The 27474-nt window shown below is 46.4% G+C and overlaps 1 protein-coding gene, 1 non-coding gene and 1 pseudogene across 2 annotated transcripts; 1 reads left to right on the top strand and 2 right to left on the bottom strand.

Annotated features, from left to right (window-relative positions):
* Nucleotides 1–248: 248 nt before the first annotated feature.
* LOC110295598 lies at nucleotides 249–15857 on the top strand (annotated as a pseudogene).
* Nucleotides 15858–20358: 4501 nt separating this feature from the next.
* On the bottom strand, nucleotides 20359–20486 carry LOC115031423. The gene has a single exon (XR_003837057.1). It is a non-coding gene; the product is annotated as a small nucleolar RNA SNORA17 (small nucleolar RNA).
* Nucleotides 20487–21611: 1125 nt separating this feature from the next.
* On the bottom strand, nucleotides 21612–25416 carry LOC110296761 (amiloride-sensitive amine oxidase [copper-containing]-like). The gene is made up of 4 exons (XM_021165532.1): nucleotides 23657–25416; nucleotides 22594–22882; nucleotides 22151–22283; nucleotides 21612–21905 (listed from the first exon to the last, which is right to left on the bottom strand). The coding sequence occupies exons 1-4, from the start codon at nucleotides 25242–25244 to the stop codon at nucleotides 21780–21782; spliced, it is 2136 nt and encodes a 711-aa protein (XP_021021191.1). The 5' UTR covers nucleotides 25245–25416; the 3' UTR covers nucleotides 21612–21779.
* Nucleotides 25417–27474: the final 2058 nt, after the last annotated feature.

Here is a 27474-nt window from a genome sequence, read left to right as displayed (position 1 = left end):
GAAGCCATACTCTGCTCTGGAGATGTGGAGATGAGTCTGGATACCCAGGATGGATGGTGCTCTGGTCTGGATGATAATTTTTGCATATTGAAGGGCTGTGACAAGAGCTCCACAGTAATCTCAGAGATGGTGGCTCTTGGGTTCCAAAAAATGGTGAGGACAGGGGCTGTAACACAGGAAGGATGTCTTGTTCCTTTATCCAGAAAATCCAAGATTGCTTCTTGCTTGCCAGCATCTCATTAAGGAACATGGAGTTCCTGGCCAAAGTCAGTGCACTGGATGGCTGCAGCTTCATCTCTGTGTTGTTCATCAGGAAGGTGTGTAGGACATTCAGCTCATGGGCACTGAGTTCAAAGAATACCTCTTCCTTGCCATTTTGGGCTCACTTCCAATGGGGCTCTCTTCCATGGTGGCTTGTGACACCAAGATGATGGTAGTTCACCACAGCACCAAGCTTATTTGTGCTACCTCCACGGCCTGGAGGAGGAGAGGCTGTGGGTAGTCTCCCAGAGTTCCTTGTCCCTAAGACACATCCTGTTCCTACCCTGGTACTGCAGCTGAAGCTAGAGTTGAAGTCTGTTGTTTTCTGCTTCTTGATCATCCAGGTCCTGTGAGAATCTGCTCATTCTTTGTTCTATCCACTAACCTCTCAGACTATTTTGTATCTACAAAAACTTCTAAGTGTCAGCGGGCAACCATTTCCTAGGACAACCACATCTCGATTCACAGAAGCCCAAGACTGTCCTCAAGGGCAGCAATGTGGTTGTGAGGCACTAGGAGCTAGACAGATCCCTGACAGACAGACAGATAGGGAAGGGCCACACATAGGTAATGAGGAAGGCAGACTTCTGGCTCCTTCCTCATCTTCTGACCCCAGACAAAGGCTTGTAGGTATTTCCTTTCTCCAGCAGGGACCTCTCTTCCTGACCCATCCAGGCTGGCAGGACATGTCCAAGGCTGGTCCTGAACATGTTTACCTGAAGCTTCAGGACTGCCAGCTCCCCTTTCTTTGTTTAAACTGACCAACCCAAAATGACTGGAAGGGGACTTTCCTGGCCTCCAACACCATTTAAAACCTTCATGGAACAAGTTCCCACTGTGCTTTTCAGAGCCTCTCTGTCTTCCTGCCTCTCTGTCTCTGTTTCTCTGTCTTTCTGCCCCTCTCTTGTCTTTCTCTCTCTGCTCCCCCTCTCTGTCTCCCTGCTTCTGTCTGTCTGTCTGTCTGACTGTCTGTTTCTCTTCACCCCTCTCTGTCTCTCTCCCTGTCTGTCTTTTTCTGTGTCTCTTTCCATTTCTCCTTCTGCCTCTCTGTCTTCATCTCTCTCTTTCTCTGTCATCTCTGTCTTTCTTTCTCCATGTGTCTCTTCACTTTTAACAGTTTGTATATGTTGCTGCCGGCTGTGTCTGGGATTTGCCCTACCTTTTAATTCTCTAATTATCAGTGAAAATGTCCCCAATCAAGATCCATAGATCATAGCACTTACTTCCTGGTGAGATAGAAAACTGAACTAACAGCAAAATCAGCCTTTGGGGTCTCTGGTAGTCTCTCTGATGAGTGTGCTTTGGAATTCAGTTTAGTCATTCAAGTGCTGACCCTGAGTCAAACTGCCTGGGTTCAAGTCCTGGGGCTGCACAACACTGAAGACTGTCTTGGGACCTTGGCCATATGGTTTAAACTCTGCTCACTAAAGAGTCCAGGGTTTCTGCACAGGATGGGTTTTTCTGCTATCCAGAGAATGCAACACATCATAACTGAGCATCAGCGTCTCCCAAGGCACATGGAGTTATCACCTAAGTAAGGTGCCTTGGGTGGCTCTGCTTCCAGATCCTCTATGTTAATCTGATAGGTGTTCATGGACCCTAGCCCATGACAACTCAAGTCCTAGAGTACCTGTGTCTGCCATTCAGGGTCCACCTGGGGCCACTTGTAGCATCAAGGTGGTACTCACCTGTCTCAGGGCCAAACAGTCCTTCAGCATCCCCACAGCTCTGGAACACAGCAGAGGAGAGAGTGAGTTTCCTTTCCTGCCTAGCATCTCAGAAGGCCTTGTCGCAAGGTTGTTTTTTTCCATCACCCAAGCTTCCTTGCTCTAGCTAAGGCCATAGCTGTAGCCTCTGGGTCCTTACTCAAGATTCGCAGGGCTGTCTAGGCCCCTGTGTGCATCATTTGTCATTTCCTCTTTCCTTGAAAATCTCTTAGTCTTTCCTATTCAGATAAAAGTATACATTCCCCTCTATTTTGGGTGTCATCCAAGTAGGGAAACATCCTTTCCCCCTAGGTGTATCCTGAGTCACAGTGCTAAAATGTGCTCCTCTCCTGGTAAGGCAGAGGACGATGCTGACAGCAGAACTACCTTTGATTTTAAAAATTAGTTCTTTGAGAATCTCACGAGGTGTACTGAACATATTCACCCCTCTTAGTGACACAAATGGTGTGGGACTAACCAAGTGTTTTCTCATTGGATTGAAGGCCTGCCCCACTGACATGGAAACCATACCTACCACCATTAAAGGGCCAGTGACATGTGGCTAGAAAGGTCAGAGGTCCTAGGGGAGAACCCCATGCTATCTACCACTCAGCTACACTCCTAATGACTTACCATTATACTCACAGACCGGAATGTGTTTTGCAGTAGATGATAATTAGCAGAGGCCCACATCTGGTCACATGCAGAGGAAAAAAAAGTACCACAGAGTTCTCAGAACTCCTGTTTGGTGCAACAAATTGTCTTTTTGGGGAATATGTTTTGAAATTTTGTGTAGACTTTCCAAGTCATCCTCGATTGAGGTGTGTGGGCATGGGTCCCGAGAAACCACAACCTGAAACTTCCTTAGTGTTGGATGTGAGAGTTGTCATGGGTGGGAGCTCTGTGTAACCTGAGAGTCATGGTGTTGGAAGAAGGTGCAGGGTCTCCTTGTCTGTTTGCTTTTCTGTGTTTCTACGTCCACAGTATGGGGCAGGGATGTCCACATTCACCCATTTAGTTCTTCAGGTTGCCTCATGTGCCTTGGGTAACGTCTCTCTGGATTGGGATCTTTCTCTCTCTCTTTCTCTCATGTGGTGAATGTGTGGGCATATGTTCATGTGTGTGAGTGTGTGCATGTGTGCGTGTGTGTATGTGTATGTGTATGCATGTGTGTGTGTACATGCAGGTGTGGGTACCCATAAATGTATGTGCTTCCTCCAATGTATCTGTGGGAGGTCAGAAGCAGATAGTGGGTGTGTTCCTCATTGACTCTACCTCATTTTTTTGAGATAAGCACTTTCACTGAGCCTGCAGCTCACTGACTCTACTAGACTGGCCAGACAGTGAGGCCATAACATCTGCCTCTCTTCTCTAACCCCACGTCAGTGAGGGAGTTACAGGCAAATATCACTGTGTCAAATTTTATGAAGGTTTGGGATCTGAACCTGGGCTTTCATGGTGTGGTAAGCATGCTACTGACTGAGCCATTGTCCCAGCTCTGGGTTCTTCAGGGCTGTGTTTCACATAAAGCCATGATGGAGGAGTCTGTTCCCTTTTCCCTCTGCTTTTCCTAAATGCCCTCCTACCCCACCTTCATGCAAAGATGGCTTTTTCTTCCTTTCTTTTTTCCTTCCTTCCTTCCTTCCTTCCTTCCTTCCTTCCTTCCTTCCTTTCTTCCTTCCTTCCTTCCTTCCTTTCTCATCTTTACAGAAAGTCATCTTACTATCATGTAATCTGTCATTTTTCCTCCTCCCATTTAATACCCACCTCTGGGTTTCCTTACCATCCCCAGACTTTCCTGACTCATAATTTTCCCCCATCACCTGGCACCAAGAACAACCATATCCCAGCTCATTGAAATGCTTATCCCCACAGAAGGAAAGTTGGTTATAGACAAAAGTGCAATGAAGCAACACACACACACACACACACACACACACACACACACACCCTTCTTGTGTGCTTTTATAGCTATGTCTTAGGGACATCTCTGAGGTGATGGACTGAGGTACTAGCATTTTTGTTAATTTCCCTATAGCTGCTACCTTCAGCATGTGAATCCCTCCTATCATACAGTTCCCCTGCAGTCTCCATGAGAGGGAGCCAAAGGCCTGAAAACCCAAATGATAGAGAAATCTACTATCCCAGTGGAGTTTTTTTGTCTTGACCATGTGGCCTTTTGGGAGATTTCTGTACACAAATGAGTGAAGCCCAAGGTCCTCCATCTGCTCCTAGGATTAAGTGTGCTAGGGTAGACACTGGGAGGACTTTTGTTTGAATCTGTGGGCCTTTGGGGCTGTTAGCCAGGTCCTGAGGCTGGGCTGTTTCACACTGGATTATAGGTTCTTCCTTCATAGTTGAAAGGAGGAGGCATCAGGCAGTCCCTGCTTTTGACTGTCCACTTTCTGACAGAATTGTGGCCATTGTTTGTCGGTTTTTCTGGATGCCATGGGAAAAGTTGAAGGTCTGGTGCAAGAAGACTGTGGAGTTTCCAGGTATAGCCATGTTGGGGACGTCTTCATAATCAGGGCTGTCCAGAAAGGTCACAATGACCCAGGCCACCAGATCTCATGGGACAGACACAGGCTCACTGGGCAGGGACATATAAAGTACTGACCTCCTGAAGGTACTCTGGCTGGGGAAGTTTTAGATGTGTCTATAAACTTCCTGAGATATCCCTTGCTCTCTGTCCTGCGAAGGACCACACTCTAAGGACCAGGACCAGGTCCACATAGAGACCAGTGAGAGGGCCAGAGGTGGGCAAGGGGGACTGGGTTAGTACCTCATCTTTAATGGTGTTATTGTTCTCAAGGAAGCTCTCCAAGACCCAAGGGGCTCCCTGGATGGTCCTGGTTGTATAGGTTGGTGCCAGTCTGCTCAGGCTCCTGATGCTTAGTCACTGCCAGGCAGAACCTGCAGGTAGAGAAGAAACCAGGGAGACGATAGCACCTTCTGAGCCCAGGGCAGAGGTGTAGGCAGTAGCTGTGCCTGTGACCCTCCAGGTCCTACTTGGGGCTGATAAAGAACAGATACTGAGGTAGAGTCTGTCCAAATCAGAAGGTGGCCTTACACTCCTGGGAACACTGCACCTGTTCAGCTGCAGGGACTGAACCTGGTGATGTCTTGTGTTCCTGGGGTTAGTGATGTTTTCCTCTCTGGTCTGCAGTGTATGGAAACTGCTTTGGGGGCCTAGAAGCATAAGGAGAAAAGGAGGAGCAACCTATTAATTTGTCTTTGGAACAGAATGGTTTTGCCCTGTGCAGGGTCCTCAACATTGACCAAGTCAACAGCTGCTGGAGTGTCTCGGGTTGTAGGTGCTGTTGCTGCCCCAATTGAATTCCTAATATTTGGCCAATGCCAGTGGTATCTGCTTGGAAGTGAAGAAGCTGAGTGGCTCTGGGCATGGGATTGCCTGTTAGCACTTTTCATGAACCATACTGTGGGCCAAGGATTTTAAAGTTGCCTCTTGCTCAGGAATGATTAACTGCTAGGCATTTGGAAGGCTTCTCATCATCATCTGCCATCCGAGGGCCAGAATGTCCATGAGTGATTCCATCCCATCCTTGAGTGCATGGTGACATACGACCAGATGTACATATGGACATGTACAAGACTGGAGGGTGGAAGGACATATAGACACATACAATAACAGGAGAACCTTCAGGCATTCTATCCTTCCTCTCTGGGCCTTCCCACCTGGTCCAGGTGGTAGCTGACTCCTTCCAGCCTTAGGGCAGCATCTGCCTGGCTTTGAAACTACTCTTTTTTTTTTTATAAAACTATTTTTTTATTACATCTTTTCCTCAATTACATTTTCAATGCTATCCCAAAAGTCCCCCATACCCTCCCCCCTACTTCCCTACCCACCCTTTCCCATTTTTTTTGGCCCTGGCGTTCCCCTGCATATAAAGTTTGCATGTCCAATGGGCCTCTCTTTCCAGTGATGGCCGACTAGGCCATCTTTTGATACATATGCAGCTAGAGTCAAGAGCTCCGGGGTACTGGTTAGTTCATAATGTTATGAAATTCATAACCAAATGGATGGACCTGGAGGGCATCATCCTGAGTGAGGTAACACAATCACAAAGGAACTCACACAATATGTACTCACTGATAAGTGGTTATTAGCCCAAAACTTAGGATACCCAAGATATAAGATACAGTTTGCTAAACACATGAAACTCGAGAAGAATGAAGACTGAAGTGTGGACACTATGCCCCTCCTTAGAATTGGGAACAGAACACCCATGGAAGGAGTTACAGAGACAAAGTTTGGAGCTGTGACGAAAGGATGGACCATCTAGAGGCTGCCATATCCAGAGATCCATCCCATGATCAGCATCCAAACGCTGACACCATTGCATTCACTAGCAAGAACATTATGAAACTAATCTTTAGGCAGCAGTTGCTTCAGTGGCTCCGGGGCTCTCGTTGGAGCTGCTAAAGAGCAGGTGCTTGGGCAGAATCTGTTTGAAGTAGAAAACCACCCAGTGTTCCTAGGACACTGTCTGCTCCAGTGTGTGTTGCATGATTTGGTATCTCAGGCTCCTGGGGTTGGTGGTGGTCTGTCTCCTCTTCAGTGTCTGGAAGCTGTAGAGACATGGGGGAAAATGAAGGGCAGGAGCCAAGTGTTGGAGCAGAAAGCTTTTCTCTATTCCAGGATGTCTCCAATGCAGACCACACTGTGGACAGCTTCTAGGGAGAAGCATTGCTTGGGCAGAGATTGCATTAGCAGTGTGGGTGGGAGGTGCAACAGATCCCCAAACAGAATGATAGGGAACAGTGTATGGGTCACTCCTGCCAACTGTGGATGTTTTAGGGCGAACTTTGGCTGTCTGCTAGAGAGCTGTACTCTAGGGTGTTTGCTAGAGTGTTTTTAACATTGGAGAAGGGGCAGCCATGTTGCCACAGGCCTGGGGTTTACTAGATGTGGTCTTGGTGGCCTTGTTCTATTAGTGGATCTGATTCCAAAATCAGACCCATGTCATTCTTCTGAGCTGACATATTTATTCAAGCAATACACCAATCATCCTAGATGTTATTGGAAAGTATCTTAATGTGCTAGACAGCAGGATCTTATCCTCACAGGCACTGACTGAGTCTCTATCACATACATATCAAGCCAAGGCTAGGGCACACTCTCACCCCCACATACAGGGTTACCCTAGGGCTAAGTTTGCTGCCAACAATTCTCAGGGGCACATGTTTTATGTTGCCTGGTAGCAGGTTGAAAGGATAACCTTGGTTTCTTCAGAGTCCTATCCCTCTGGTCTCTGTGCAATGAAGATGATAATGAGAAGCAGCTTAATGCCTGGAGAAGTCTGTGTTGAGCATCAGCTGCCCCACCCCATCCAGGTTGATGGAGTAATGCATTAGGTGTGTGTGGATGTTGCCATGCAGTTTTGTGTGCAGAAACGTGCCTTAGGGAAGCCATATTGAAGGCTGCCCATCATTAAGTTATGAATATGGAATCTCATTAGCCTTTTGATGCAGGCATTTATTGTTATAAACTTCCCTCTTAGGATTGCCTTCATTGTATGCTGTAGATTTTGTTATGTTGTATTTTCATTTTCATACAATTCTAGGGATTTGAAAAATTCCCTCTTGATTTTTCCCTTGACCCAATTTTCACTTAGCAGTGTGTTGTTTAGTTTTCAAGAGTCTGTGTCCTTTCTGCTGTTTATGTTTGTGCTGATATCCAGCTTTATTCCTTTGTGGTGAGATAGGATGCCTGGTCTTCCTGTACTTGTCGAGACTTGTTTTGTGTCGCAATACGGGACTTATTTTAGAGAAAGTTCCATGGCTGCTGAGAAGAGTGTGTATTCTTTGGTCTTCGGATGGGGTTTTCTGTAGGTGTCATTTAGATCATTTGGTTTATGATGTCATTTAACCCCAGAGTTTCCTTATTTCTTTTTTCGTCAGGATGACCTGCCTTTTGTCAGGAGTAGGGTATTGAAGTCACTCACTCTCACTGTGGTAGGGTCTGTGGTTTTAGATACAGTAGTGTCTCTTTTATGAACTTGGTGCCCTTGATTTGGTTCACAAAATGATGTTATAATTATAACATCATCTCAGTGGGTTTTTTTTCCGTCAGTGAGTATGAAATGTCTTTCTCTAGCTCTTCTGATCAATTCTGGTTTGAGACAGATTTGTAAAATATTAGAATAACTACTTCTACTTGTTTCTTTGTTCCATTTGTTTAAAATACCCTTTTCTTTCCATCCCTTTACCCTAAGACAATCTGTCATTGATGTAAGCTGTGTTTCTTGGAGACAACAAAAAAGATGACTCTGTATTAGTCTAAGGAATTATTAATCATTATCCAATTCTGCTGCCTAGCTTCCATTACTTTATGGTAAAATTGGTACATCTTTTATGAAATATGTATGAGCTTATAAGCTACATATAAATAAAAGCCCTACTCCAACTTGAAAAGCAAAGTTAGTAGTCTCTCTCAAAAAAAAAAAATAAAAAGATCCTGTTTTCTCTTTTCTGATCCAATCTGCCAGTCTGTGTTTGGGGGTTTGAGACCATTACTATTGAGAGTTTCTATTGAACACTGTTTCTTAACTCCTATTGTTTTGGGATGGCATTTTTTTAGATTTCTTTTGGTTGGCTGTTCTGGAATTATTTATTCTTTGTGTCCTCTTGGGTATTGTACTGGCTATTTTTGTGTCAACTTGACACAGCTGGAGTTATCACAGAGAAAGGAGCTTCAGTTGAGGAAATGCCTCCATGAGATCCAACTGTAAGGCATTTTCTCAATTAGTGATCAAGGGGGAAAGGCCCCTTGTGGGTGGGACCATCCCTGGGCTGGNNGTCTTGGGTTCTATAAGAGAGNAGGCTGAGCAAGCCAGGGGAGGCAAGCCAGTAAAGAACATCCCTCCATGGCCTCTGNATCAGCTCCTGCTCCCTGACCTGTCTAAGTTCCAGTCCTGACTTCCTTTGGTGATGAACAGCAGCATGGAAGTGTAAGCCGAATAAACCCTTTCCTCCCCAACTTGCTTCTTGGTCATGATGTTTGTGCAGGAATAGAAACCCTGACTAAGACAGGTATGTTTAATCTTTTCTTCAGACCAAAGTAGTTATTCTAATGTTTCCCATAGAGCTGGCTCAGTAGACATAAATTCCCAATATCTGTTTTTCTTTGTCCTTCCAATTATGACTGATACTTTTGCTGACATCTGTGGTCTTTTATAACTTGTACAACATCAACAGATCCTTCTGGCTTTCAAAGTCTCTATTGAGACTTGTTACTGTTATGAATCTGCCTTTATATGTAACTTGATCTTTCTCCCTTGCAGCTTGTAATACCCATAATTTGTTTTGTACTCCCAGTGTTCTGCTTATTATGCACTATGGGAGGTTTCTCTTATGGTCCTGTCTACTTGATGCCATATATGCCTCTTGCACCTCAATTTAGCACCTCTTTCCTTGGATTTGAGAAAATTTCTTCTATGATTTTGCTAAAAAAAGTACTTTCAATGCTTTGACCTGAGTCCCTTCTTCTATGCCAATGATTTATCTATTTGGTCTTTTCATGCAGTCCTAGATTTCCTCAATGTTTAGCCCCCTTCTAAGATTTAACATTTTCCTCCAGTGGGCGATTTCTTCTATATCTTCCTGATCTGAAATTCTCTATTCTCTTTGATCCATCCAATCCCTTGTTGAGGTTTCCCTCAGAACTCTTTGACTTCCTAGTTTTTCAAGTTTTTGGCTTTTCTCAGAGATTCTACCTCTTTATTAAGATCTGTGGCAATATCTTGAAATGTCTTCATTATTTTATTAAACTGTGTATTGGTCTTTATTCAAACATTTATTCATATTCTCTTTTGTTGGGAGCCAAAACTAAATTCTTTATAATAATCCAAGTGAACTACCAAGTCTTAAGACATAAAGTTGGACCTCCTCCCCAGGCTAAGTCCAGATGAAGGTCACCAACAATTACCACAAGATGACGCCAGACCTGACTGATGCAAACATCATAACCACAAGATGAACTTTTAGATATCATGCCTCCCCTTGTAGTCACCAAGGAAAATTACCACTGCCCCCTCCCCTGCCCTTCTACGTAAGGGTTATTTCCCCTTTTTGTATAAAAACTGCAAGTTTTGCTGAACACAATGAGATCTTGACAAGATTCAGATTTGGCTCTGTGTTATTTCTGTGCTTGGTCTCCTTTCTCTCTCACCCCCATTTGGTTTTAGGAGGAGTCCCCTTGAGACCCACAAATAACTGGACCTGCTGGACGGGTCACTCTTTGAGTTGCTTGAACATATTTACAATCACTATTTTGAAGTCATTGTCTTGTGCATCAGCAAAATTTTTCAGGGAAAACTCTAATGAAGATGCTAATGTCTGGATCAGAATAACTGTCTTGGTTATTCAGCTTTGTGTTTGAGATCTGGGTTTTAGAGTAAATTAGTGCTGGCATTTCATAGTATGGATATATGGTCTTAATTTTGTTAACTGAGTGGTTGGATTTTTGTTTGCTGTTATCCAAACGTATCAGGTTGCAAGCAGTTGGTATTCGGGTTTGAAGCCACTCTGGTGTTTCAGGTCAGATCCCACAGGTCCTGGAGGTGAGTGGTGGGTGGATGACTGGGGGAAGGGGGCTGCCTCTGGGATCTCTAACTGTTAGGGCTCTGCCTCAGAATCCATGGGTCTTGGAGCAGAGTGATGATTGGGGTGGCCAATAGGTTCAGGGGCTTCTTACATGGCATTCTGACTCAGACTGTATTCGGTCCATGTTGGCATGCTGGCATGCTGAGTCCAGGAGAGAACTGGCTTGAGAAGTCTACAGTGGGATTGCATGTCAGACTCGGGAGGTTCTCAAGCTGAATGGTGGTTTGGGTGACTGAGAGGCTTAGCAATGCTTCTTTTGGGGAAGCAGCCTCTCAATGAGGAACACAGTGTGCCTGGCCAAAGATGTGTCTTGGATGGCTGCAGCTTCAACTCCTCCATGTTCATCAGGAAGATGTGCTCAGCTTTCAGCTCCCAGGTGTTCAGTCTAGAACATCAGTTTCTTGCTATTCAGGGTCCATTTGGGGCACTCTGTCATGGATGTCTGTAGTTGTGCCAGCCAAGAGGCTCTGAATATAGCATCAGGGAGGAGAGGAGAGGAGGGGAGGGGAGGGGAGGGGAGGAGAGTAGAGTAGAGGACTTGGTGTTTTCCCTTTCAAGCTAGCACCAGGGTGTGTTTTCCCCTGTGTCTCACCATTTTTCTATTTCATAAGCTTCCTATGCTCCCTTTAGCAGAAGGCAGAACCGGGGTCCCTGAGTCCCCATATCTGGTCCCCAAACTGTCCAGGCTGCTTTGTGTACCTGATGATAATCTTTTGCCTTTCAAAGTCTTAGGTCTCACTTACCTACAAACACACCCTCCTTTTGCTCTTCAACTGGGTTTTCTCAATTGGGAATTTCTCTTTTTAGTAAGAAGTACCATGAGTCATGGCAGTCCAAGGCTAGGTCTTCCAAGAGCTAAAAATGTGGTTATGACTTGGTGTGGCAGAGGGGTGTGCTAATACCAGAGCTTCCTTCTGATGGAACACATTATCTTTTTAGGGATCACATTTTAAAGTTTAGTGTAGACTTTCAAAATTTGGTTCCTAGGTTCATGTCCTGATAAACCACAAAATAAATCCCCTCTTTGGTGCTGGCTGTGAGTCTTGTCACAGGTGACAGCTCTGTATAATCAGGGAGTCACCGTGTTGGAAGGAAGTGTGAGGTTCCCTTTTCTGTTTTCTTTGGCATAAAGGCCCAGGGTAGAAAAGCTCACATCCATATCTGCTTTTCAGGTTGCTTAGAACAATTTCTATACATCTTGGGTGACATTGGGTGACATCTTCTCAGCTCCAGAGCTCTTCTGTGTTTTACTTTATTTTCCTCTTTAGTGTGTGCAAAGGATGCCTCTGTGTGTGTGTGTGTGTGTGTGCATGCATGTTTGTGAGTATGCATATGTATGTGATGTATGTATGTGTATAAGAAAGTGCATGTGTGCATCCATGTGTGTGCATGTATGCATGTGTGTATGGGTGTGCATGTGTATGTGTGTGTGCATGCATGCATATGTGTGTGTATTCCTATGGTGGTCAGAGGTGGATATTAGGTGTGTTTCTTATTCCTTACCCTATTTTTGAGACAAGTTTTCTCACAGTACCTAGGTCTCACTGAGTCTGACAAATGGGATGGCCACTGCGCTCCTGGGATCCACCTATTTACTCTCTTTCCCAGCAGAGCAGTTATAAACATTTGCTGCATCACACAATTTCTCATGAGTATTTGATGGGTTTGTGAACTCAGCTCCTCATGCTTACATGGCAAGCCCTGGAGAACACCTAGATGTCTTCTACCTTCTGTTCCTGGAAAGATGGCTTTTTATTCCAATCTCACCTCATATAAAAGTTACTTTACTATATATATATATATATATATATATATATATATATATATATATTACTCTCTATCATCTTTTCTCCTACTTAATATACCTTACAGGGTTCCACAGAGTGACCTAATCCATGCTTTCTTTATCACCTGGCACCACAGTACAGCTGGGCTCTAGCTTGTAGAACTGTTCCTTCAGACAGATGGGAAGACAGTTGTCTACAAACTGTTGCTGTTGCAGATAAGAATAATAACGCAACAAATGAGTTAGCATAGTCTTTCCTGTGTTTCTAGAGAGCTCCCAGGGTGAACCCTGGACATTGGATTAGTGGTCAAAGTGTGAAGGTGTTGGTACTTTGTTAGGTTTCCCACAGCGGCTTCCTTAGGTAGACCCATCATTCAAGTGGGACAGTTCCCCAATAGTCATGTTGAGAGGAAGCTGAAAGCCTCAGGTATTTAAGAGATCTGATACGAAAATTCATGTTGCAGTGGATCCCATGGAAACACATCCGAGCCTGTGTGGCCCACACCCTCCTTTGCTGCTAAGAAGCTGCATACTTGGGTGGAAGCAAAGGATTTATTGTTTGTCCTTGTGGGGTTATGGGGTTCCTAGACAGAAGCTGGGTCAGACTCTTCACATAGGATTGTATGCTCCATGTTATCTAAAGGGAGAGCCTCAGGCAGACCCTGTCCTCAGGGATCCATTGACCAACATAGTTGTGGTCATTGTATGTGGGTATTATGGGATGCCATAGAGTCCCAGATGTGGCTAAGTTGTGGACACTCTCAGAGTGGTGCTTATATAAGAAATTCATTGTCACTCAGGCTACCAAATCCTGTGGGCAAAACAGAAAATCAGTGAGCAGGGCAGTGCTGAGTACAGACCCCTGAGATATTCTGGCTTGGGTCATTTTTATGTATTTCTACAAACTCTCCAAAATGCCCCCTGTTCCAATTAAAAGGGGTAGGCCCATCTGTCATGACCCCGTAAGTTTCCCTTTACCCTCCAGTCCACGAACAGGTCCAGAAAGAGGCTAGTGACAAAGCCAAAGGTGGAGAGGGAGGCTAGGTCAGAACCTCATCTCCAATGTTGTCATTCTCAGGGTTCTCAAAGAGCACAGCAGAATCCCAGGGAAGGTTCTGGTTGTTTAAGTTGAATATTGGTCAACTCAGACTCACGATACTTAGTCACCACTGGGAAGAACCTGCAGGCAGAGATGAAACCAGGGTGCCTGAGCACTCTCAGGAGACACCCTCAGGGCTGAGGATGGGGAAGTTGGTGCTGCCGTGAATAAGCTGTGATTATCTCCTAGCAGTGTGCTGGACTTCTCATCGGCATCCAAGGCCTGGAGCCCCCTGAGCTCATCCTCTTCTTTCCATGTGTAAGTCAACACCCAGAGGTATGGCTTCAAAAGGGAAGCTTGGACAGACACAGGAAATCACCGAGGAGTGTCCAGCATTTCCTTCTCTGATTCTTTGGTGCTACCCACCTGCCGAGATTGCAGCCTACTCCTTCCATGATAGAGGAGGACCTGCTTCCCCTGGAGTGGATTTGTAGGTGGCAGATTCGTCTGTGACTTCAGATACCCTTTTAGGGCTCCTAAAGGGCAGGTAGTGGGGTAGAGTCTGTCCAAAGTAGAAGATAGCCTGATGCTCCCAAGGATACTTCTGCCTGCATGGGTGTGAGCTGGACCCCATAGCACCTTCTGCTGTCAGTGTTGATGATGTTTTTCCTACCTGCTCTGCAGTTTCCTGAAGCTGTCCCCAGTGCCTATAGGCATGAAGGTGGAAGGAGGGTGAGAATCAAGCTTTGGATCTGCCACTTCTTCCCTTTGACATAAGATAAACAGCAGAGACCACATCTACAGCCAGTCCATGAGGAAGCAGTGCTGGGCTCATGCGCTTGCTTAGCAGGGTAGTCATGGAGAGTAAGTAAGCAAAACCCAGTAGAGCTAGAGGACATCCCATTGTAGTCATGGGGACTGCAGACCTCAGTTTCAGTGTGATCCAGGCTGGGGTGTGCAGCTTTAGTACAACTGTTTGCTGTGGCTTTAACCTTGAAGAAAGGGCAGCCCATGTTTCTGTAGGCTTGAAGTCTGTCATTTAGGCTGACGGGTCATAGTGATCTTAAGGCCTGTATGACACCTACCTGGCCCTACTCTGTTATGAGATTTGACATCCTTCCTTGTACTTTGAGGTAAGTGTGACCTAATCCATGTGACCAGTGTGACCAGTTACACAGTGTATAGACTTCTGGGAGACCTCGGTTCTTGCACACACAATGGGTCACTGCCAACAGTCATGGTTTTCCTAGATACTGACTTGACTTCCATGATGGTAAATCCCTTACCCATGGCATTGTTTGACATAGGAGCAGCCTTGTACCTGTTGCTGATGCCAGAAAGTTTTGTCAGGGTCCCACTCAAAGGTCCATTTGGGTCTCTGCACTCTTCACTCCATAGAAAGGGGTGGTTCTAGAGGCCTGGCCTATGACTTGGATCTGTGAGTGGGTGAAAGGACTCTGAGAGGGCCTTGCTGTAATAGGTAGTAATTGTCTTGGGCTCCCCAGATTGGAAGCTCTTAGAAGAAATTTGGAGATAGGGACATAGTAAACAGCTCAGGGGTTTGTCACTGGGCCTGTCCCAGGATGTGACCAGCAGTGGGCACAGAGGAGGAACTAGGCAAAGGGAAGCATAGGTGCCCCCCAGGGATATGTGGGTGGGATTGCACTACAGAATCTGAGTATTACAGACACTTCATGGTTCTGCATTTATGAGTGTTTTCTTATGTCACATGCCCTATTCACAAGTGTCCAAATACAGCCTATTTACTCACAAGAGGCCCAGCTTTCATTGTAGATCCTTTTGACCAGTTAAACGATTTCACTCAGGGCTGAAGAGATGGCTCAGTGGTTAAGAGCACTGACTGCTCTTCCAAAGGTCCTGAGTTCAATTCCCACCATCCATGTGGTGGCTCACAACCATCTGTAATGAGATCTGATGCCCTCTTCTGGTGTGTCTGAAGACAGCAACAATGTACTCACATACATAAAGATTTCACTCTCGCCTTTTCTAGGGTGGTTGCACAGGCGGTGGCGGTGCAAAGACAGCCTCAGCCAACGTGTACTATAAGTTTAGTAGGTCCACACAGAAGTTGGCTAGAGCTTGGGCTTCGAAAGTCTGTACTCTGCAGGGGTTACAGCTGGTTTCCATGGAAACACCACCTATCATATTTGCAACACCAACCAAACCGACCTCCAGTGCAACAGCATATGATTATGCTGGGAAGAACAAATTTCCAGAGTTGCAGAAGTTCTTCCAGAAGGCTGATGGCATGCCCGTTCACCTGAAAGGAGGCCTTCCGGACCAAATGCTTTACCAGACCACTATGGCTCTGACAATGGGAGGGACCGTCTACTGCCTGATCATCCTCTACATGGCCTTGCATCCCAGAAACTTGCTTGCCTGTGGAGGGCTGGTTCACTTTGTGTCACAAACCCTTTGAATTCTCAAGTTTCAGGTTTTCCACTTGGATAGTCTACTTAACATTTTGCAAACAAAGGAAAAGATAACAATACACTGTTTCAGTTTGTTTATGGCATGCAGATGGCCTGTCAGATGTCAGAGCTTGTTTGACAGTTACAACTATTGTTTAAGGAAATGGCCCTGAGCCAGCACTGAGCTGTGATTTCCCTGGAGTTCTGGATGAAAGTTGCTCACGAGCTCATTCATGGCCAGCAGCGCTCAGGGCCTCCGGGACTCAGGTGGTGTCTAAGCAGGAAGCACAGAAGCCTTTTTGGGTGTAGGTGTGATTGAGGAAGGAAGACCAAAGCCAGGAGACAGGTGGGTGAAATGAGGGTTTGAGTTTGCCATCTGAGGGATAGCTCTGCCTTGCAGAAAAATGTTAAAAGAAATTATTTGCAACCCGCCTCTATTTGTTGGGCAGTTGGTTTCAAAGGGTTGTTTGCCTCACCCAGACCTTAGGGAAATGTGTACTTGTTCCATCATGGGAAGAGCACCTGTTAGTGTTGCACTTTAGACAGCTGTACCAGGAATTCTCTTTAATAATGCTGTGGTTTTAAGTTATGATTTACTTGACTGCAGAATAAAGACATGAATTAAAAAAAAAATAAGTCTCAGATCTCTGTACAAAATTCAGGATCTGACCTGTGTCTCTGGTGAAAGCTGGCTAGAACCATAGCCCACCAAGAGACTTTATGCCTTGGTCCTAGACATGATTCTGTCCCCCTGTCACTGTCCCCTAGCACAGTCTGCAGAGAATGAGATCTCCTAAGTGGCAGTGAAAGGTCTGTGCTGCCACTGCCCCATCCTCTGTGGGACCCTCAGCTCTTCTGTCCTGTGTCTGCTGGCCCGGGTGACCACTGCCAAGGCTGGTCTGAGAATCCTTCTCATTGTCCCAGCCTGTTATTTCTAGACTCTCAGGTTTGTTTGGCTTCATGGAAATGGCCCAACTTGGGGACTTCATGTGTTGGTCCTTTCTTGTGCCTCTGGAATTGACAGTAAATCCAGAGACTCATGTTAGCTTGTGCTTTCAGAGTAGCATAATACCCCTGGGTGAGAAGAGAGACTTCTGGGGGAACCTAGAGCCAGTGGAAGGACATGGCCAGGGCTCTTGTTATATTGTCTAACTTTAGCCAGACCTATTTTATTTCACAGTAGAGTTCACTTTGTGTGTTTGTTTGTGGGTGTGTGCATGGGTATTCATGTGTGCTGGTGCACTCGTGCCTCTACATGCTTGAACAAGGAGGTCAGAGGTTCCCCAGGGGCTCTCTACTGTTTGTTGGCATGACAGTGTCTCACGTAACCCTGGTTGCCCTCACACTTGCTACGTAGCAGAGGATGGCAGTGAAACTCTGACCATCTTGCTTCGGCTTTCCAGTTTCTGGGATTATAGGTCTATACCACCACATCTGTATTTTCCTTTTTTTTTTTTTTTTTCCATTTCTAGATTAGGTGTCTCATTGACCTGAATGTCTCCAAGGAGGTAAAGCTGGCTAGTCACGGTTCTCCTTAGATTGTCCGTCTCCTCAGCTCCTGGATTAAAAGTGTGGAATAGCAACCAATTTTTGCCCTTGTGAGTTCTGGGGGAACTCTTGCTGCTGGTCTTGTGTTTTCAAGGCCAGCACTTAAATGACTGAACTGTCTGCCCATCCCCTAGGTTTCAGCTTTTTATAAGTTTTTTAAAACTTTTTATTGGTTCTTTGTGAAGTTTACATCATGTACCCCAACCCCACTCATCTTCTCCTCCCCTCATACTCACCCACTACCCTTGCAACCTCCTCCCCAACAGAGAAGAAAAAATTATTGTTGTGGAAGCTGTAGCCAGTCACAGTGTAATCCCTACGTTTCTGCTTGCAAACGTTCATTGTAATAACTCGTTGTCGGGTACGAGGCCTCTGGCTTCTGCTGGGGTCCAACCCCAGAATGCTCTTCTTCTTTGTTGTGGGGTCCTCTTAAATCAGCGGAGGGGAGAGGGCTGGTGCAGGGTAAGACTTTTGTCTTAATGGATACTTAGGATTGCTGTATAATAATAACAAGTCTACTTATCTAGGTTACTTTGCTGCTGAGCTGACCTGCCTTCTGTGTTTCTCTGAGGCCAGAAACTCCAGTCTCTGGCACTTAGCACCTCATCCTAAAACAACAACGGATTAAGTAAAGTAGCCTTTGTTCTGTCTCAGCAGGAACTGCACTGTTCTAACTTTCAACCTTGAAAGTGAATTTAGCGTTTATTTCTAAGTTGTAAATGTTTCCTATGAAAGCTCTCGAAGAAAAAAGGGGAAAAGCAGAAAGACCCTAAGCAGGGCAAGGGAAATTCTCACTCCTTTCTTTGTCCTCAGCACTTATACATCTTTCAGAATATAGGATCACATGGTAAAAAGTTCATTACAAATTTACACATAAATTTAAATCATAAATCGAATATGAAGTTTACAACAGAGAATGTTTACATGCATATCCATTAGGAGTAATTAGCTGATGAAACATCCATCACCTGTCACAGCCCCACAGGTTCATGGAGAGTTAAAAACCATAACTAAGTTATTAGTGAAATTTTGTATAGATATATCCAGTCAATATTTTATCTTCTAGATTTAGTACCTATAACAAATTTTAGTTCCCTTTTTTATAACCTTTGGTTAATGGTTTTACAACCTTTTGGAAAGTGCTCTGAGCAATAGAAGCAATTAACTGGTGACGGAGATCACTAGAGTCCTCATTGCATTTGACTATCAGAAAGGACCTAATAGCAGTCCCACCATAAAAGAGCTTAATAAATACTGATATAATTTTAGGAATTATTATAGGATTATTATTAAGAATTAAGAAGCCTGTATATCATCACTAAGAGACAGTACATCTTTGTAGTCTGCAGAGAGCTGCCCAAAAGGGTGGGCTAATACTTAGTGATTGATATATATGTTTGTTAATAACAGGAAAAGCATAATATTAATAGCAGGCATCTTTTCTAAAAAGACTTTCTCCTGGGTCTTGCCTATGGATTATTGTGGATTATTTATTAACCCAAAGTAGACTCATCTCAGGAAGATCACCTGCTAGTTATTAGCTTGTCCTATGACTCCTGACAGGCTTCTGCTGCTCTATCAGTACTGGAACCTCACTAGAACTCCTCTCAGATATCCTGCTGTTACCCTGTATGATGGAGATCCTGTAGTTTTGGGTCTGTAGGATTGGCCCCTTCAAGCACTCCAGCAGTTCATCAATGGAGTAAACTTTGGGGTGGGCCAGTTCAAAGCCCTGGACCTAGACCTGAGAGGTATCTGAACTGGCCAGCCCACCAGCTCTCAGGCACCCAAACCACAGGGGTGAACTCTCCTGCCCATCCCTGTCCAAAGCTGCAGACACAAAGGGCAGAGCCAGCTCTCCTGTTCTAATACCCTCAAGGATGGCTCATCTGTGCCCACAACATCAGGGTCAGCTTTACTGTGCTCCCCAAGCAAGGTGGAGAGCCTGCACTCTCTCCTTAGTGCTGCAGCAAGCAAGAGGCTAGGACAGTTCTCCTGTCTTCACACCCTTGGGGCTAGCTTACCTGCCTACCATAGGTGGCAAGGGGTGAGGTAGGGGGAGGGTATCTTTCCCTGGACAGTGCCACTGTATAGCAGATAAGTTGTAAGACCAGTTCTCCCATCCTTACACCCTCAGACCAGCTTAGCCTTGCCCCTGCCATCAGGGTCAGTTCTACTGCGATGCCCAGACAGGGTGCAGGACCTGTTCTCCTCCTCTTCTGCTCTCATGATCCTTGTGGAGCCAGCTCTCCTGCCCACCACAGGTGGCAAGACCAAAAACAAGGGGAGAGGATCTCTCTCTAGCCCATGCCAATGTACAGCAGACAAAAGGCAAGGCTGGTTCTCTCATACTCACACCCTCAAGACAGACTCACATCCTTGGAGCAGACTCATGGGGGGAAAGCTCTACCATGCTGCCCAGGTGAGGTGCAGGGCCCGCTCTCCCAAGTGCTTAGTAGGGGAGGGGCTGGCAGCACAGGTCAGGCCCTCACCACGGTCCTAGGTGGCATCACTGGCTATGCACATCAGGCTCTTCCTCACTACCCCCTAGTCTCCAGTTCTAGTGCCCACACCCTTCTGCTTCTCCTTCTCTTCCATTTCTCTACCACTTACTTGCTCCTCTGAGTGCAAGGGTCTCTGAGTGTCTGAGCCATCTCAGGAGCGGACTCAGGAGTGCTGTGTCCAGCCTTTGTATTATGGCACCAGGCAGGGGTCATCTCATATAATCTGCCCCCGCTGGCCTGTGCAGCACTGGATTGGTGGTCACCTCAGGTTAGCTCCCTATCAGGGCCCCATCTTGGGCTCGCTCTTTGCCTGGATCACCCACATGGCCCCATTTGGGAGTTCTTCTAGTCTTTGGCTAGCTGTCTTCCTCTTATCTCTGGCTTGCTCCCCTCACTGGGAGCCCATCTGGGCCTGCCAGGTGCTGGACTGGTGGTGGTCATATTGAGAATTTCCAGGAGTGTTAGGCTACTAGTCATTCAGATGATTGCAGGTTAGAGCCCTGAGCATGGACATAACCTCTCTCTTCTCTGCCACCTACTGTTTCATAAATGTTTCAATTAGCACATATGTAAGTTCATTAGGATGTTTTCATTCATAAACACGATGCTTTAAAATCATACCCTCTACTCTTTTCTCTGTTAAACACAGGTGAGTCCTGCCCACTCCATTCCTCTTCTGGACAGGCTCCTTTCTACTTTACTGTGCACTAGGTATTCAGCCAGTTTCATTACAGTTACTTGCAGGGGTGTGGTGAGGGTTTGCATGCATAAGAATCTGCCAGTATTCATGCACATATGTGCACACATCCCTGTGAAGGGTGTGGCTGTCTCTCATTCTCTGCAGGGTCCCTCGCTGCTCTAATGGATGAACCCGCAAGCTCAAGGGATCTGCCTATCTCCACCAAGCATTCTCATGATGGGAGTATAGACATGCAGCCTTGTGTGCATCTTTATGTCAGTGCCCAGGCTTGCCTCATTCCAGTCCTAGCCCTGGAGTTGTTAGTGCTGCATATCTAACCGTGCCATGAAAGAAAATCCCTTTCCCTGTTCCTTCAGCTTTCAATGGCACCAGAGGCCTTCTACCTTTCATTCCTGGGGGAAATGGAGTTTTAGTCTCCTCACATTCTTAAACAGCGCTCATGCATGCTATTCTCTGCTATTTTAACCTCCCACTTAATCTGTGGGTTTTCCCACAGTCCACAGACTGTCCTCACTCATATAGTTTTCTCTCACCTGGCCCTGAGCATGGCTGAGTGAGCCCTAGTTTACTGTGCTATTCTTCCTTATAGATGGGAGATTGATTGGTCTTCTCCATGCTTTTGCTGTCACAGATAACAATAACAAAAAAACATGCAATATGTTTTACCTATGTTTCTAGAGGGCTGATGGGGGTTAACCTTAGATGTAGAACAATGGCCACAGGATGAGAGTGCTGATAATCTTTTTAGGTTTCCCTATAGTAGCTTCCTCTGTATGGCTCTCATTGAGGTGGAACATTTACCCCCAGCCTTCCTGACAGACAGCTGAAAACCTCAAATGTTGAAAAACCTATCTGAGATTTCTAGTATTCTAGAAGGTTTCTCTGCCCTTGTCATTAATGTCTTTCTGGGGTCAGTAGACAAGTTTGAATGTAACCATGGCCACCCATGAGGGTGGGGCCCATTCCCTGCCCCCCAACCTCCGACCACGAAGAAGCAACATCTAAGGGTAGAAGTAGAAGGGTTTATTGTCTGCTCTTGTGCTGATCTGGGGCTGTTAAGCAGGAGCTGGGGCCTGGTTCTTCACACAGGGTTGTAGGTCCTATTGTGGTTGAAAGGAGGGAGCATCAGGCAAGCTCTGTCTCCAGGGATGTAGTGGTTGATGTTGTTGTAGTTGTATCTAGAAGCCAGGGAGGACGAAGGGTCGGAGCACAAAACCCACAGAGTTCTCAGGTGTGGTCATGTTGGTACTAGCCTCAGAACGGGGTATGTTGTGGAAGCCCACTGTGACCCAGGCCACCAAATCCTATGGGAGAGACAAAGGCTTCAGTGAGCAGGGCAGAGCTGAGTACTAGCCACCTAAGGTCACTCTGACTTGCCGTGCCCACAGACTTCATGGGATGTCCTCAGTTCCACTTTTAAAAGGCAGACCCATCGGCTACGACACTGGATTTACCTACCACTCAGTAACTACGACTGCTGGAACCAGCGACAGGTCTAGGCAGTGGTTGGCAACAGACCTGAGGTAGGCAGTGGGTACTAGGACATTACCTTATCTTCAATGTTTGTATTGTTCTGAATAAAATCCTCGAAGACCACAGGGGGATCCCAAGGATTATTTTGGCTGTAGATGCTGCTGCTGCACTTCTCAGAATCTTGGTACTCAGTCACAGCCAAGGGATACCTACAGGTAGACAAGAAGCCAATGGCTCTGGGCACAAGAGTTGCATCTGATCTCTTTCTAGGTAACACCCCCAGTGTCAAGGATGGAGAATTTAGTCCTTCTCCATAATGCATGTTTATACCCTAGGGGTCTGGAAAACTGCCCATCACCGTCTTAGGGGCAGGATCTCTGTACGCATTTCCACCCCCTCCTGGGGTGCACAAGGATGCATATTCAGATGCAAACATAGAAAAGAACCTTCCAGGACAAAAGCCCAAACAGAATACATAATCACTGTGAGGGAATCCCTGGCTGTGTTTCCCAAACTCACCTGGTCCAAGAGACACCTTGCTTCTTTTGCCAGCCTGGCAGTGGCACCTGATGGATTTTGGAGTAGGTCTTCAGACGGTACCTGCTCCTGTGGCCCATCCCGTGGGTTGTATGGAGGTTGCTAAAGATTAGGTAATTGGGAAGCGGTTTTCCAAAGTAGAAGGCTGCTTGTTGCTCTTGGGTGTAATTTGCTTGCTTTAGGGTATTTCCAAGTGCCTGATGTCTCAGGTTCTTAGAGGTGGTGATGTTTTCCCGAATGATCTGCAGTGTCTGGAATCTGTTCTTGGTGCCTGGAGGCAGGAGGGGGAAAAGGTTAAGAATCAGTTGTTGAAACAAAATCTGGCTTCCTCTACCCCAGGGTCTCCAACTAAGCCATAACCATAGACAACTGCCAAGAAGATGCCAGGCTAGGGCCAGACACTGGGCTAGCAGCATGGGCTAGAAGACCAAGCAAACCAGAAACCAGAGAAGCTAGAGGACAGCTCGAGGGTCATTCCTGGCAACTGTCGCATCTTCACTGCGATCCCACCATTCATTCTCTGGAGAGCCTGCTCCAGTGTGTCTATTTTTAACCATGTAGAACAGGAAGCCCACGTTTCTGCAGGCTTGCAGACGCAGACAGTCTGTTTGTATTCCTGACCAGAGGGCCCAGTGGGAATGAGCATGTGGAAGCCACCTATCTGTTTCTGGTGGCCTTGTTCATTTATGGGATGTGATGCCAAATATCACTTTTCTTCTTATGATGACATTTATAAGAAACACACTGAGCACCCTCAAACGGTACTAAAACCCATCACAGAGTGCTAGGCCAAAGCATCGTTTAATTCCCATGGAATTCCCTATGTCCATGCAATATTCTACTCTAGAGCCAATAAGATGCACACTGCACAACCAGAGAAACCCTAGGGTACTCTTCACTACTACCATTTCCCAGTGGCGTGTGTTTCTTTTTGCACAGAACGTGGCTGAAACAATCTCCTAGTACTCTTTAGCTCCAATGCATGGAGCAAAGCTATATGTGGGTAGTATTTGAGTATCTGAGTTGGTGTGGTCCTGAATCTTACCTGCTACATCCAGGTCAATGCGGTAATGTACTAGGTGGGTGTGAATGTTGCTGAATACATGGGTGTGTGATTGAGAGATGTAGCGCATCTCCTCAGGCTGGTAGTAGGTGGCATGTACCAAGCCATTGGCTTGCATCTTTGCCTTCATTGCTCCATTAGTGTAGAAAGCAAAGTCCCAAATATAATCATAGTGGAGGACTGATGAGATTGTCCGTAGCACCAGCATGTGTCCATTTGTCCCTGCACTGGAGTTGAAGTCTTCTCTAAAGTTGGAGTTAAAGTGGTGCCTAATTGGCATTTCTGCTGGCATCTCAAAGAGACAGAGAGCTTGTGGATAGGAGACTGGTCTGTCGGTGTCATAGTGATGAATGACTTCCAGGAAGGTGGCTGTGTCTGGACAATCAATGCCAGCGGCTAACTGGCGAGTAGCACTGCCAGGGCCCCAGCCCACATCCATGTACTTGGCCTGAGTGCCTGCAGATACATGTCCTCCAAACTGTGCCACCGCCTCTTGTACACTGACTTCATATGCAATACGCATACCCCGGAAGTGCACATTCAGGATCTGCAGACCGGAGGAGGGTCTTAGCCGGAAGGAGAAAATCCAGTCTCTATAGAACACCGTGTTGTCCTCTACGTTATAGCTAGAAACATGGGGCTCAGACACTCTGGGTTTAGCCATGCTGTTGGTAGTGGGAAAGTCCTCTGGGATATTGGAGGAAGAGAAGACTAGGGGCTGCTTTATGTCCTTATCAACTGACTCCGTGAGGACCAGTATACTCACTTCTCCATCTGCGTATTTCTGAGCCAGTTCCTCTGGGCTGTTGTAGAGCTTGCCGTTATACCAGAGCTGCTTCACTTTCCAGTGCTGGACTTCTGTGCTTCCATGATCCAGAAGGATCTCCAGACCTGTAGGCTGCAGGAAGTGGCTTTCCATATAGCGTTGCAACATGAACCAGCTACAGCGCTGGCCAGATTTTGTGTCATCAGGGGCCATATATGTGAAGGTCAGATAGTCCTCAACACGTTCTTTTAGTGAGTAGTCAGTGGTGTCAAGGAAGAACTGATGCAGAGGCTTGGTGGCCTCTGTCAGCGTACGGTAGATGAGGGTGTACTCTGCTTTGGAAATGGGTCTAGATGCCCAGGATGGATCGTGCCCAGGCCCGGGAGATATTTCTCGCATGTAGATTGGTAATGGCATGGGCCCAACAGCAAACTCAGTGACTTTAGGATGCTTCTGAGCACCAAAGAAGATGACGACACGGGCTTCCCGCACAGGACTCCTTTCTCCTTTGTCCAGAAAATCTAACACATCCTCCTTGTCGGGCAGCAGCATTTCTATGAGGTATACTGAGTTCTTGCCCAAAGTTGGTGTCTCAGATGGCTGCAGCTGCAGCTCTTTTTTGTCCATCAGGAAGTCCTGCACAATCTTGATCTCATAAACACTCAGGTCTGAGAATACCCGGGGCCTGCCATTCAGGCTCCACCTGGGGCGTTCTGCAATGGCCATCTGTAACAGCAAGATGGCAGTTACCCAGCCCAGTGTCAGGCTCTTTTGTGCCATCCCCATGGCTCTGGAACAAAGCATAGGAGGGAAGACTTCAGTATCTCCTTCTCCACACTTGCTCCTCACAGTGCCTGTCCTTCAGCCTTGTCTGTTTCCTAGCTGACTTCTTCACTCTTCCCAGTGAAGTCAGCTGAAGTCTCTGGGTTCCTGCTCACAGAACTCAGCACTGTGTAGGTCTTGGTGTGTGCCTCTTCCTATTTCCCCTCATCTGAAAATCTCTTATAGTCTTTCTTATCTAGATAAGCTTTTCCGTTTCCCACTTTGGGTGTTATCCCAGTGAGGATAAGTCATACCGCACAAGATAGTCCCCTCGGGCTACCTGTGTCCTTCTGGGTCAGAGGACGATCCCGAGAGCAAAATCACCTTTAGAGAGATATATTTTGAAGTGTAGATTTCAAATGTAGGCTCTGCACTCAAGCTAAGCTGACTGCGTTTGAGTCCTGGGATGTTACAACATTGAAGACTACTTGTGTGACCTTGAGCCCGTTGTTTAAATTGTCTGGTCCCGTCCCTGTTGTTTCACTAGAGTAAAATGAGACAAGGCTAACAGCAAATATAAAATGTTTAGGACAGCCTAGTGTCTCAGCAACATAGGGATTATTGATTTAGCTTCTCTTACCTCAGTGATGCAGTCTGGACCCTTTGGACCTTATGCCCTGGAGTTTCTGGATGCTATAGACTGAGCCTGTTTGTGAAATCAGGATGGGAAGAGTCCTGTCCTGCGCAGCCTCCTCTGGCATCCCTGTGTGGTACTCAAGTCAGGGCCTCCTTACCATTAGTTTTTGGGAGCACCCTGTCAACCCAACTCAGGTAGTGAGTCATGGTGCCCCTCACCCTTTCCTTGTTGGATTTCCATCTCCTAATTTTCCATCCAAACTGCAGCAAAGTACTGTGTGCTTATGGAGGGAGCATTTGCTTGCAATGCTAGAAGAAATGGGTGGCTGTCATTCTGTCCTGCCCTGTCTCTGGGGGTTGGCTGGAGTTGTCTGGTAGGCCCTGTTATATAGAGAGTCACAGGGAGACCTCTGCTCTTGCACACGTGCTAGACACTGTCACTGTCACAAGCTCTGATTTCTTTAGACCCTAACTTGCAGTTGACACTGCTGGTTCCTGGAAAGAGGCACTTTCCTGGTGCCATCTCACTGAAATCTGCTTTGTACCTGACACTAAGACTAGTGGCTCTATCTGACTGTGGAGTGTACTCAAGTGTCCCATTGATTTCCCAGCTGCACTCCTCCATAGGTGACAACAGCAGAGCTACAGGGATGCACACGTTACCATCTCAAGACCAATATGTGGGCCAGAGTTCAGTGAAGAATGTGTAATGACAGACATCAGCCACTTCAGTGTTAGGGGCATTCTCACCGTTCCCCAACTCCCAAAGCTTCCTCTTTACCCCCTCTTCACTTCAACCTCTGCGACAACTGAACTTTCACCACGTTTCTAGACTAGGGCTGGACTCCTACAGCAGACACTGTACATCCTGCCTGGTGCTTCCTGCCCTTCCTGTCCGGTCCCCTGATATTTTGTTGATTATACCTACAGATCTTTCTGATTTGTCCCAAAGGAGAAGATGTTAAAGAAGGGATTCAGAACTCTGTCTTCTGAAATAAATAGGCAGCAGAGATGTCAGGGGCCACAACTACATCAGAGCCACGAAGGCCAAGAAGAACTCAGCAACCAGTAGGCTTCCTTGGACCCAACAGGAGGCAGGTTTGTTCTCAGAACCCACCTCTCAAGGCCCTCTTCTGTCATCCAAGAATGGCTTTGAAATGACTTCTGTGACTTGCTCTTGCTGGCCTCCTGCTCTGTGATCTGTCGTCTTGGTCAGACCGCTCCAATGCCAGCCTCATCAGTGCCCTATAGGGACATATCTATGAGAGTCTGTTCTTATTAAGCTGGTGAAACTGAGCCCCAACTTCATGCATAGCAAGATCTGACAGTTGGGCAAGATAGAGAGGGAAGTGAGGGGGCAGCTTTATATCCTAAAACTACTCTCAGTGTTGTAGGGCTGGCAACAGTTACACACACACACACACACACACACACGCACACACACTTGTGCCCTGCAGAAGCTGCCTGCCCTCTGATTTCTAACCCACTCTCCTCTTTGCTACCCTACACCAATCACGGCCCTCCTTTATGTGTGGAGGAGAAGGATTGGATTAGTTCTATTGAACCCTCTGCTCGGCTGCCTCTCAACTTTGATGACTCCAGTTTCTTCTGCTCCTGGTTCCTCGTTGGACATCCT

The sequence above is a fragment of the Mus caroli genome, chromosome 6, assembly GCF_900094665.2.
Source record: "Mus caroli chromosome 6, CAROLI_EIJ_v1.1, whole genome shotgun sequence".
In the NCBI taxonomy this organism is placed as follows: Eukaryota; Metazoa; Chordata; class Mammalia; order Rodentia; family Muridae; genus Mus; species Mus caroli.
This window is presented reverse-complemented; position numbering and strand designations above follow the sequence as displayed.